The 13,446-nt window shown below is 38.0% G+C and overlaps 1 protein-coding gene across 1 annotated transcript in view; it reads right to left on the bottom strand.

The window, feature by feature from the left end:
* Nucleotides 1–3,754, bottom strand: part of LOC107096271 (polypeptide N-acetylgalactosaminyltransferase 18-like) — a 256,788-nt gene extending 253,034 nt beyond the window's left edge. Inside the window, exon 1 of the mRNA XM_015392852.1 lies at nt 3,325–3,754. Coding sequence (XP_015248338.1) covers nt 3,325–3,565 — 241 coding nt within the window. The 5' untranslated portion in view covers nt 3,566–3,754. The remainder of the gene's footprint in view (nt 1–3,324) is intronic.
* Between the last annotated feature and the right edge of the window lie 9,692 nt (nt 3,755–13,446).

Genomic DNA, 13,446 nt, shown 5'->3' on the forward strand with positions numbered 1-13,446 from the left:
AAAAAAAAACTTCTTTCGCTGGTCAAAATGCTCTATCCAGAACTCCACAAATGGAAGAGTTTGGGTTTGACTTTGTGTAGGAAGTCCTCCTTAAGGAACCTCTTGATATCCGATAATTAATCAAGTCATTGAAAAAATAATCAACCGATAATTCCACTTGCTAAATAATAGTCAGTTGCAGCCCTAGATGAATTACCAATAGTTAATTGGGCTACCGTTCCGCATTAACCCGGATTTTACTTTTTAAAAAACACTCCCACCTCTGTCTATGACATGCAGCATCTCAGCTGCTAGAAATCAAAGCAATGGAGGTCGATCCAAATGGCCAAACATCTTATTGAAATGCAGAATGTGAAAGCCATCGATCTGAAAAAAAAAAAAACATTGCTTCCAATAGGTCATTTACAATTGAGTTGACACCACCTGTCAATCAACCCTGAATGCTCGTCAGCAACTGACCAATCAGCAATGGTGATTTGGACTGCAGTGAAAGGTCCCTCCTCTGCAGGATCAGCTGCATCTCTGTCTCTCTGTCATGTTTACCAAATGTTTTCATTAGGAAGGCACAGCAGACATGCAAATAAAAAAAGACATCTAATAAAATGCTAATGTTGTTAGTGGGGAACTAGGGGTGAGTATTGGCAAGAGCGTTGTGATACGATACGCATGGCGATACTTGGGTCACGATACGATATTGTAACAAATTGCAATTTTAAGATATATTGTGGTAAACTACCCAGCTAATATTAAAATCTAATGTAGAGATCAATAAAAGCAAGTGCTATGTATTCAGTAGACCATATTCATCATTAAGTTATTTTGTTATTTCGGTAGCCATGTTGTGTGGCGTTTGAGTCACTCCGCATCTGCTACTGTGATTGCCTGAAGTAGTGCATTTTCCCTATTGTTTTAGAGAAAAATGTATTTAAAAAAATTTATATTAGAAACTTAAGGTTTGATATTATATTGGGACACGAAAAATCCTGATATATTGCCAAATCGATATTTTCCCACGCCCCTATGGGGGACATACAAATTAAACTTACCCTAAAGAAATCCGGGGATGGGACACTGGTAACCATTTTCCCCCAAACTGCAAAAGGACTTCTAAAAAAATGCAAAGAAGGACAAGCCACCAGCGAGCTGTTGAACACCACAGTAATCAGCAGGATCTACCGGCTGTTCATTGTTTTAGGAAAGTAAGAAACAATTCTTCCCTTTTGGAATAATTACTGCATTGTCTTATGCTTATCTTAAAAAAAGCTTGTGTTGCTTTGATTCATTAAATGGGTATTGAAATAAACTGCATCAAAGGCAGGATCTGTTATAGGCTAGAAAGAACCAGACACATGAAATTCAAAACATGCTGCAGTTTTTCCCCCTCTTGTTCGTGTTCTACATTCTTTCACCCTCTATTTGTAACCGTTTTACTCACAGCCAGCCTGATTGTCTACTTTATTATTCCTCCTCTGTCTGTGGTAAATGTTGGCTTTAATGTTGATTTTATTCCTTACTGACTTGAAATGACTTTCCTTATCAGGCAGAATGCCTCAGGTAAGGGCCCGCCTCACCATGACGCCATTTAAACTATCCTGACTTTGTGGCTAGCATTTCTGTGTCGGCGGAGCATTCTTGTAGTTAGCATCACATCAGTAATATTGTGCACAATGATATGGCATTAACAACTGCAATTAGAGATTATATGTTTTCACTTTAAGGCCAAAGAAAGACAGCTGGTTATGACCGCCTCTATTAACCTTTCAAGAAGCAATTTCTACCCAAATGCAGTTTTATACATCATATATTTTCATTTTCTACTTTAAAGAAATATGGTTAAGAGAATGAAACACCAGAAGGAACATTTTTGAAGTGATTTTGGCCAAAACACATGTCTTAAATTAGCCAAAAAAAGAGCCTGCATCCTGCATCTAAACCAACAATATGAGTAGGTTGATAAAAAAAAACACACTGCTTCTGTTCAAAGTATTTGTTACCTATTGATTAATCGTTAATGGCACAATGTTCTTATTGTCGTCTACTTTATATCGCTTGATTAAGCCTTTTTTTCCCCACTTAAAATGAATATTAAAATGATTTATTATGCGTGCTGATATCGTATCAGGTAGATATCACAAAGCTATAGTATCAGTATCCTATCAGAGATTTTTTTAAAAGCTGTATTGTAAGTATTAAGTATTCATTTCATATCATGTGGAAGATGATTTTACTGTCTTTTTATGGATAAAATGCAAAATAAACATGTTTTCAATAAATAATAAACAACTTAAATCAAATCGAATGTTTGACACTTTATCAGTCATGAAAACACGTGACAAGTGATCTTTGTTGCTGCAAGACAAAATAATAAAAAATTTAAAAAACGGTGCTACCATGCACCCAAACAGATATCAAATAGTTTAAGTTTTGTCACCATTTATTGTTGTTGTTTTTTTGTCGGTTTGGGTCAAGTAGGATGCAACAAAATGGGAATTTATTGAATATAAAACTGAGAATATATTCGCCTAAAGGGAAAATTAAGCTGAAGCGTGACGTAAATACAGGTTTAAAGAATTTCAGATGCAAGTAGAGTCTACTTAAATTCCCAATTATCCAACATTTTAACATTTAATTATCTAGATGTGTTGTATTTTGATTGTTTTCACATGTGGCTTACAAACTTTAACTTATTTGCAAGTTAAGATTCTCCCATATTACTCCTAATGTAATGCAGGACTTTCTTATCTTGTTCCCAGATGAAAAGTAGAGCTCATATAAACCATTAGGCTGTTTTCCAACTTCACTAAGCAAAGGGGCAGAGTTTCCTAAAGCAGGTAAGGTTTTAATTTAAAGTCTCGCTTTGCCCAAATTGGACCTTTTTTTGTGATAACAATTCTTATATATATAACTGGCTGAATATTTCAGTGAGGAGTAAAGGGTAATTGGTTGGATTTCCACATCATTTTAACATGTCTTCAGGGAACCATTAACTCATATTAACATGAAACACTTTAAGGGGTGCCTGAGCTCTCTGGGGATGGTTCTGCTGCAGCCTTTTAAAAAATCTCACTTCACCAAATCTTCATGAGTGAAGTGCTATAAGGCTGCACAGATGCTGCAACTTATTACAGATGTCAGAGGGATTGCTGGCAGCTGCTTTCCTCTTAATTTAGACATTGGAGAATTAAAAAAGGCGCATGTTCCATTCAGTTCTGCGATAAATGTTTGAGTAAAAGTCTTTTATTTACTTTCTCCATCTAAGAAAAATACAGTTAGTCTCTGTGTTGCAGGGCTGTTTCTGGCCAGCCTCAGCAGAACATCACTGACCTCTGATGTGCTCGTTCACGACGCTCTCCAGCCGCTCCAAGCGCTCTATAATCCTCAGCGTTTCACCTTTCCCGTCCTCCTCCAACTTTCTGTCCGTCTCTCCGCTCTCTGCAACTTTCCCTCCGCTGTTGGCCACATAGTTGGTTATCCAGCCGACGTACAGCAGGCACGCGATGTTGGTCATGCCGCTCAGGATGACGCACGTAGACACCAAAGTTTTAGTTCTCCTTGTGCACAACATCGCCACATCCCTCCACGGGCTCCCTGCGCGCAGGCAGGTGGATGCAGCCGAAGACGCGCTCGGGATGAACGTCTCCAAAACGCAGCTCGGCTCTTTCTGCGCCGCTGTTACGCAATGTTCCAAACGCTTTTCGCGGCTGTGATGGAAGTCATCTGACTGTCTGATTCAGAGAGATCCCACGCTGAGCAACCCGAGGCTCAAGCTGCGCTCAGCCGCTGCGAAGATGTGAAACACAAGCTATTGAAGCCCCCTCCTGTTGCCTCCTGACGGCCCAATTGCAGAAGAGGAGGCGGGATCTGCTGGCCTCTGCCGGCCCCCCTCACAGCTGGAGCGCACAGATGAGGGCGCAGGGGAGGAGGGTAAACTATGGAGGCACAAGTGCGATCGACCCAAACAGATTAGATAGATCTACTGGCTCTAGTTTAGACACAGACCAGTGAGCGGCTTTAAAACAAATAGGCTGCTTTAAGACATAAACATCTCAAAATAAATCAGTTTATCATGGAAAAGGTATATAAATTCTAAGGAAGAAGAGGCACTGCAAAAGTTATCTGATTTTTTTATTTTATTTCAATTTAATATAGGAAAAAAGTCTGAATTCTGACTTTAATCTCAGAATTTTGACTTTTTTCCCATATCTAACTGAAATAAAATGTAAAAATATTTTTTTCCCCCACAGAGGACCTAATCCTCTTCCATAAAGTTCATATTTGTTGTCCAAAAGGGAAGATTATCTTGTTCTATTGATTTATTTCACATTTTGATAGACTTGTAGTGAAGGGGAACCAAAATGATGGACAATCTTTAAGCAGAACTCCAGAAGAGAATGAGCAACAATGTGTTCTTTAACCAGCCTTTCCAAGCGCTTCATCACTCCCATAGTGATGAAGTGCTTCGTTTCGATGGACCCGCTCCAGCTGGGACGCCATCTCCTCTACTCTTCACCTGAGCCTGGCACACCTAGAGGAGAAAAATAAAATAATAAATTGAACTTTATTGATCTCACAAAGGAGAAATTAACAATCTGCATTTAACACATCACCTTTGGGGAGTAGTGGGCTGCCACTGTGCAGCGCCTGGGGAGCAATTGGGAGTTAAGGGGCTTGTTCAGAGAGAGTGGCAGTCTGTGGGGTTTTGAACTCACAACCTCAGGATACCAGCTGTCTCACTGTGTGGAGAGATGCTGTGTGGTAACACCAAATAAATATATTATGATTATATCCACTGGGAAAGAAACCATAATTGATTGGTTCCTTAGATGTAATTAATCTTTTTAACCTTTACAGTTTTATTTCAACATTGATTTAAAAATGAAGGAATCACACTTTTAGCTTCCGTTGTATTGAGAGAGCATACCAGCTTTGGGGTTCCACTGACTGCAGCTTTGCTGCCAAAAAACAAAATTTTACCAGCCTGGCATGCTGATTCTAATTTTATCATATTCTAATACCCTTTATAATATATTTGATACATTTGTGATAAAGCTTGAATGTTTCACTCATTCTATTTAAATCAAAAGAGCTTAACTTGTGAAGCAAAAGAAAAAAAAAAACTGCTCAACATAACGTTCTTAAATAAAAATGAAAAGTTCAGGGCGTTGAAAAGGGTGATTTTTAGACCTTTGGAGAACCAGGTAAGATTGGTTGTTAAGATCGTTTTTACATCTAAATATCAGCTGAACAGCAATCTTACAGATTCCGTCACTTTTTACCTGCCACATCTGGTCTCCAGAGGCACTATTGTCTCTTTGGTTTTATGTCTCCCTATAATAAACAAACAATTTTCTTGTTTATTGCTTCATAAATTTGTTCTGTGCTCGTCATGAAAAAGGCTGACCGCACCCTGAACCCCCCTGGCAAATTTGTCCACAACCACCACTGCAGGTGACACTAACATCTTTAAAATTTTAAATCAAAATTTAATTTTGCTCCAGCAATAACTTAATTAGTAACCTCTGTTTAAAGTAGAAACAGGGGCTCCTTATTAGATATGTCATTTTTCAAAATATGAAACTTAAATATGTTTCCTTTTTTTGTCAACTTATTCCATTCCTCTCTTATGTAGCCTGATTTCCAAACAACTAATAATTTTAAATGACCATTGTAGAGCTTAAGATTAACCTTTTCATTACTGGTTATTTTTCCAATGGAAAAACAATAAAAGCTTTTATAATAAGCTTATTTTACTATCTTTCTGTAATAGTAGAAATCTCTGATTCAGTAGTGATGTAATGTAATATTTTTTCTTTGAAAAAAAAAAATGCTTCCTCGTATAATTTGATTCAGAGAGGATTAGTGTACTCTTTAAGGTAAAAGTCCATAACACAAAAGGAAGAAAAGCAGAATTATTACTATAATTAAGCAACAGTTATACTGTCCAGTCAAACAGAAGTAATTTCTTCTTGTCTTTATCACGATCAAGATAAGTTTTGCCTTAAAGGCTAATTTCCTTCCATTTCCATGAGCACACACACATGCAGAGGCACACAGACTGTATATTCATGATCCTTGACCACCTAAGGAGCTTACCTGAGAGCTAAACCTACTTCAGAGGTACCACTAGCAGATGGATCTTGCAGTTAGGCCCTCCCGGCTGCCGCTTTCATCTTGTCTTTTATCCACAGCTCCGCCAATCACACAGACATCCTCGCAGATTCATACACATGGTGCAGAACCGAAAAACTCGCCATTCACCCAAGAGCACCCGCGCTTATTCCGCCGCCTCGCCCAGGGTGTAAATAATGCATTAGGTGTGAAATATTAAGACTCTCTGTGCCATGCTGTTTGAATCTCATCTGACCAGCTGACTATCACCGCGTCTGCTTCTTTTCTGATTTGCTTTTCATTCATGATGGCCAGAAAAGAGGCCAAAAGGATCGCAGATATTTTTTGTGCTTGAAGGAAAAGAAAAATAACTTGCACACTGCAAAGCAAAACATTCACAACGGTTCTCTGATTCCTATCTACACTGTGTCAAAGAACAAAAAAAAAAAAAAAGGAGAGGATGAATATCAGTCAGTGAGTCCAAACATTAGCAAGGTCAACTATGTCAAGTTCAGCTTGACTCTTTAGTTGCATGTTCCCAAAAAGGTTTGTTCTAAGGAAATAATCAATGGGAGAGAATTGAGTGAATTACAACTTTAGTTTGAGAATAGGCCATGGTTAAGCCGGGTGTTCCTGTCGACTTCAGGAAGAAGCGGCCTAACCACGCTCCAATGCTCATCAGCTCAGCTGTAGAGGTGGTCAGCAGCACCAGATTCCTGAGGGTGAACATCACAGACAACCTCACCTAGAATATAAACACCTCATTGGTCAAAAGGGCACAAATGTGCATGTACTTCCTGGATGAAGAGAGCCCACCTGCCCCCACCCACCCTCCCCACCTTCTACAGAAGCACCATAGAGAGCGTTCTGAGCAGCTGTCTCACTGTGTGGGGTGGAGGCTGCAGCGCCTCAGACTGGAAGAAGGTGATAACAGCAGAGAGGATCATCAGGTCTCCTCTTCCCTCCATTAAAGACTTTTTATCCCATCATCCCAAGCCGGTGACATCATCAATGATGTCACCCCAACATTGACTGTTCTCCCTGCTGCCCTCTGGGAAGAGACTTTAAGGCATTCAATGCAGGTCCAGCAGATTCTAAAACAGCTTCTTTCCCACCACCATCAGACAGCTGAACTATTGAAAAAACTCTAAATCATGCCAGACTCTGCATCAAACTGACAACACCAAACCAAAACACTGCATAATTGCACCATACATATATAATGCTGTAAACTTCCATGTCAATGCATTTTTTTTTTCACCATGTTTTTTCTCCCACACTGTTTACATTGGATCACTGCTGCACATTATGGAATGGAAATGTTCATTTACTCTCTGAAAAGCTGTACTAAACGAAATTCAATTTTAATACACTGTATACAAACGTCTAAGTCTAAAAATAAGATATTAGATACTATGACTGTTTGAAATTTTCCCCTTTCCCTTGATACTTTTCTACCAAGCATTTCTTTATAGAAATAAATGCCTTGTAAAAAAAAAAAATTGCTTTCTCCCATGCTATATTACAACTACAGACTTCGATGTAGTGAAAGAGGAGAAAAGATGGTATATGACTAAGCTTTGTTTTCTAATAAAAAATCTGAAAAGTGTTACACATTGTTTACAAGCTTCAAGCCATAATTAAGCAAATTAAGATGATTTCTTTGTCACTTTTATATCTTCTAACTATAAATAAGCAGCTATCAAGACCAAAGTGTTTTTCCTCTTTCTTCATAAATTTCTCTCTCCCGAGAAATAAACCTCACAGTGAACTTTCTATGAGTTCTTTAAATTCTCTCACATCTTTTTCTGTTCATGACCTCAAAGAGAAATATGAGACCAATTTGAAATATGTCTCAATCTGATATTTTTACATGAAATAGTTGGCTGGGTTTGTCTCTGGTGGCACAGGGGTTAAAAATGACTTAGGGTTGTCCTAAAAGTGTGAGTTACAAGTTCAAATCCCAGCCTGTCAACCTTTATTGTATGTCTTCTCACTCATCCCCATATTCTGTCAGTTTACAGAATATGGGGATGAGTGAGGGAGGGAAGGCTACCAGGATCAAATTAAATTTATTAGAATAAGCAACAAATATTTTCTATTGGCAAGTTTTTAACCAGCTTCCATCCTCCTGCTAAAAAAAAAAAATATATATATATATCCAACTTCACCCACCACACTGTTTTATTACAGAGATGGGGTGTTTAGGGTGATGTGTAAAGATTTTTGCCCTATGTTTTGAATTATGGCCAAAGATTTTAATAATAATAATAATAATAATAATAATAATAGTAATACATTTTATTTAACAGCGCCTTTCTTGACACTCAAGGTCACTTTACAAATAATACAAAAAATAATTAAAATGTTTACCATTTCCCCTCCATGGCATCAGATTATGTGCAGTTAACTAAGTTTGCTTCTGAAATTACTTTCTTCTCATCAGTCTTCCATAAACAGCAGGCTTTTGGAGTGTGCCATCGCTTGGTTGGAAAGAAAACCTGTAGCCACACGGCCCTTTCTGGAACGAGTTTGACACCTGTGATCTACGGTAAGTATTTAGTAAATACTGTAAGCAAACATTTTTCACAAAGTTCCGGCTGTGGACAACAGCGGCAACTGCTGGAGCTGCTCTTTTTATAGTCCACTGTTATAACAGACAATTACATTTTCATCCTGGATCATTTGAACCGTTATTAAAAAGGGAGAGAACGCACAAGAATATTGTTCATAATTCTGACAGACCTTTGTTCAAACAGCCACCCAGAGCAAAGTCAAGACTGCATAATCCTTATCAAAAAAAAAAAGTTAGGAAGCTGAACTTTAAAAATCAGAGTACATCAATGCCACAGAGGCCTGCACAGGAAGACTTCTAGGCGTCTGAATACAGTTTGAGGCTCTTCAATAAGCCTCAGAGGAAGATCAGTGAACAAGCATTTTCAGTATAAATCTGAGCAGGGTATTTATATGTATTTATTTGTCATTGTGAGCATTGCATTGTAAAAGTATTCCTCTCCATTAAAAGTAAACAAATTGTACCAAAACAAAAGGTATTTTTCTAAACAATAAACTACTACAGTACACTAAAAATGTGGTTATGGAGCCAATGATTACTGTTACATATTACATATTTCAAAGCACTAATCTTTTAAATTAGCCAAAAGCTAATTTTACAACATTCCAAATTCTTCAAGATAAATTTTGGTTCCAAACACAAAATTCAATTCAATTCAGTTTGTTTTAATATTTGCAATTCACAACACGTCATCTCGAGGCACTTTGCAGAGACAATTCATGCTTATTGCGACAGTGGAGAGGAAAAAAATCCCTTTTAATTAATTAGGCAGAAATCGGCAGAACCAGGCTCAGTGTGAGCGGCCATCTGCTACATCAGACTGGGGTTCAAGGAGACAGAAGCAGAAATAGAAAAAGAAGCAGAGATACAAAAGGCAACTGTCCATCAGTTCCACAGATGCCTCCAGGAAACAAACAGCCAGTCAGACGAGCTCCGAGCCAGCTCCCATGTCAGAGGATGAAAGAGAGCACATCCAGTTAGTCACAGTCAGAAACAGCTGATATCTCTCACCAGGATGGTGTCACAGCCAAACAGGAACATATGGAATATATGAGTCACTAACCACTTAAAACAACCCTATTATAGGACAAAACTATTGACATACTTGTACAGTATTACATTAAACTACACTTACAATTTTCACCACTGTTTCAACATTTCCCTTTTTCCTCTAAACATGGAGCAGCCAACTTACAATGAATCACAGGATACCCAAGGCTACGGAGGATTCACTGAACCTGTCCTTCAAAACAGGTACGAAAAAAAAAAGGTTGCACATGTGAGCCTAATAAGGAGGAGTCTTTCAACCGAAAAGGGCACATCACCATGCTAGAGTAGTAGCCATTCAAAATTTACCCACTTTCCTTGATGGGCCCTTGGCTGGTCCCCTACAATTCCCTTTTAAACATCAATCTTTGTACTGAAGTGTTTTTTTGTGGATTTTATGTTAACTCCTGGTCATACCCTGTAATTCAGTGAAAGGGTGGAGTCAGAGTAAAAAAATGTGCACGCCCAGCAGAAGGCCAGCGGCTGGAAGTTGGAGGGGATTTTGCTGGCAGTCGCGGGGGAATAGGCTGCCATTCCACTGGCGTTTCACTGGGAAGGGCCATTTTGAATGGCTGCTACTGTATGATGTTATTGGCCGACAAATCTGGACTCTGGAAGACACATCCTCTGGATCTGAACACGCCAAACATCTACTGTATTTTACATGTTAGTCACAATGAATTAAATGATAAAAAAAAAGGGATTTCTCCCATTGGTAATGGTGAGTTTTTTGTACCAATATAGATGTTATTTAATTTTGCATCTGTATCACTTTAATGACATCTCTATGCTAATGTATTTCCATTCTTGTCCAGGAAGATTGCATCTCAGGCACAAAAGTTTCCAATTTCTGCTCCTTTGGTCCAGTTAGATCCTCTTGATTAACATCCTGCTAATAGACCTTTCACTTTGCGTTGCTCCTTTTGTCCTTTTTAAATCATAGCTCTTCCTCCTCTAAGGCATGTTTTTCTTTCAATGATGCCATGCTGGAAATAAGTGCAACCCTATCTGCTGCTACAATTCTAGCAGAGGAAGTAGAATTGGCTTTGCTTGCAGTCTTGCTTTAACATTTGACAATAATATTAGACATACTATCATCTGGGTTAATACCATCATCACATACATTTTATTCAACCTCATTTGATACATCTTGTTCAACACAAGAAACCCATTTACGTACCTCTGATTGAACTCATTACTGAACATCATTTTTGCCTTAAATCACACTGTACTTTTCCTGTTCATCAGGTGGCAATATATCCATCACAGAAGCATGAACATTTTTTTTTTATCTCAGGACATTTCGGCTCAAAAGCACATATAACAATTCATCTTTCTTTCTAAATAACATTTTTTTTTTAAATAAAATGCTTGCATCACCTTGCATAGGTGCAACCTTTTAGCAAAAGCTTTGTCAGTTTGACGGCACACTTTTCCTTCTGAGCATTATCAGTAGCAGAACATGAACTGCCAGACACACCAGTGGCACCATTGGGTTTGTCACCAGTTACATAAATTTGCAAGTTTCAAACAAAACTCAAACATGGATGTAATTTTGTTTGTTTTTTTGTCAATAGTTGAAGTCACCAAGTCATTGGAATTTCTGCATATTTACTTATAAATGACTGAATAAGAGGTCCTTATTGAGATTTGTACATATACCACTTATTCTTGCTGAGGCTTTATTTCAACAACTTTCTTAGAATCTTTTTAAAACACCAACAATAACCCACTGTATGTTTTTCATGTGTTCTTTCCTTAACTTTATTTAGTCTTTGTAATCCTCTAATTGGATAGATATGGTCATTGATGTATGTAACAGATTGTAAAGTCATCAAATAAAGTTTCCTTATATGAAAGGATACAAAATTGGATAACTCTCTTCAGATTGATATTTAATTCTCCGTGAATTTATGCTGTTCCTTTACTGATTGGATCAAAGAACATGCCACGTTTGTGTTTTTAACACCTAATGTGTGTAACTGACCTACTGACTTTTTTTAGTGTTTGCACAGAACTCTCTCGATCTAACGAGGAAAGAACACAGTGTTTGGCTTTAAGGAGACAGAAGAGTTTACTGAAAAAAGACCTGCTCCTGACCACATTCATTCTGGGCACAATGTTGCTAGCGTAGCAGACACGGAGGTTGGGGAACTCTCTTCGTGACATGGAAATCTCATTTTCCCTGATTTCATAGTTAAACTGAGTATCATTAAAAAGACCTCAGGTAAACCTTCAAGGATGTTCTGAGGTTCATCAGTTGAGGGATGCAGTGGATCAGCAACCAGAAATGCTGGAGCTATAAGACACTTCCCAGTAGAAAAGGCAGTACTTAAAAAAAACAAAAACAAGAAGAGACCAGAGAGAAACGAGAAACGATATTTAAAAAGATTAATCTAAAGGCTCACAAAGACAATTTCATGTCACCAGATGGCATTTCTTTATAATTCATGTTTTTCAAAGATTTTCTTAACTCTCTTTCAGACACATATCTAAAGCACTGCAATCATTTATTTATGCAAATATAAAATCAAAACGATGAGTTCAGGTAGGCCCCTAGTATCATGAAAAGAGAAGTAGGTTCCTCAATTTTCTAGATGGGTAAATTTGTCTGTGCACTCTGAGCTACAGCCGGGTATTTTTATCAAGAATGCTTAAAAAACAGGATCTTTTACTGCAGTGCAGATCTGCACATATCTCCTGTGAAATGAAAGATAATTGCAGAGGAGGAACTGTCAAAATTTCCTTTCCATTTTGGCATGAAATCTAAGTTTGATAGCAGCGGATGCCATTTCTCTCAATTGCTCTGACAATATACAGCTGATTATGTGGGGCCATGCCCGAGTGCAACAAGGGCTTAATTAAATCAGTTTGTGAGTGGATCAATTGAAAAGCCCTCTGTGGTGAAATGCGTTTGCTCTGACTGAAAGGATGAGAGCTGAAGCCCCCTGTGCAGCAAGCTAATAACCTTATAAGCTTGTGCATGACAAAGAAGAACTGAAGTATGAAAGTTAGACAATGGTCCTAAATATATTTTTTTTTTCTTTACTCAAGGAACCTGGATTTTCATGATTATTTCTTGGGCTTAGCTATTGAATCTTGGCAAAGGAAGCTTGAAATGTAATGGAGGAGAAGACAATGCCGCTTTTGTCTCTGTTAAGACGTGTTTTGAGTGAATCTGTTAAACATAAAAGAGCTGAGTGAATTCCAAGTATCTTAGCAAAAGCATTTCTACTTTATAACCTGCTGCACTTCACATCAAATGCATTTGCTTCTAAATGGCAATACAGGCTGAACAGGAGGTTTGCTAAGAATTGAAAGGTCCTTTGGGGCCCCTAGGTGAAGCACCGAGTTAGACGGAGGCCATATTTCATAATTATATTTCATTTCATTACCAAAGCAGCACAGATGTACAACTTTGCAAATGAGTTCTTTTCACGTCTCTGTAAACCATGCAAGCTGTGCAAAACCTATCAATTTTGATCTTATAAATCTTACTTATCAGATGTGAATGTCATGTACAGACTGAAGCAGTGCCATTGGTTTTAGAATTACAGACAGAGGTTTTAGGGTTGAAATCACATACATGCATTTTAGGTCTTTTGTGGAATCCAGTTTTGTCTTCCAGAAGGGTCCTGTCTTTGGCTATATTAATCTTACCATCAATCTTAAAGGAATAGTACACCCAAAACATGATTAGCCTTCATTTTCTACTC

Source organism: Cyprinodon variegatus, unplaced genomic scaffold (assembly GCF_000732505.1).
Source record: "Cyprinodon variegatus isolate N-32 unplaced genomic scaffold, C_variegatus-1.0 Scaffold610, whole genome shotgun sequence".
Taxonomy (NCBI): domain Eukaryota; kingdom Metazoa; phylum Chordata; class Actinopteri; order Cyprinodontiformes; family Cyprinodontidae; genus Cyprinodon; species Cyprinodon variegatus.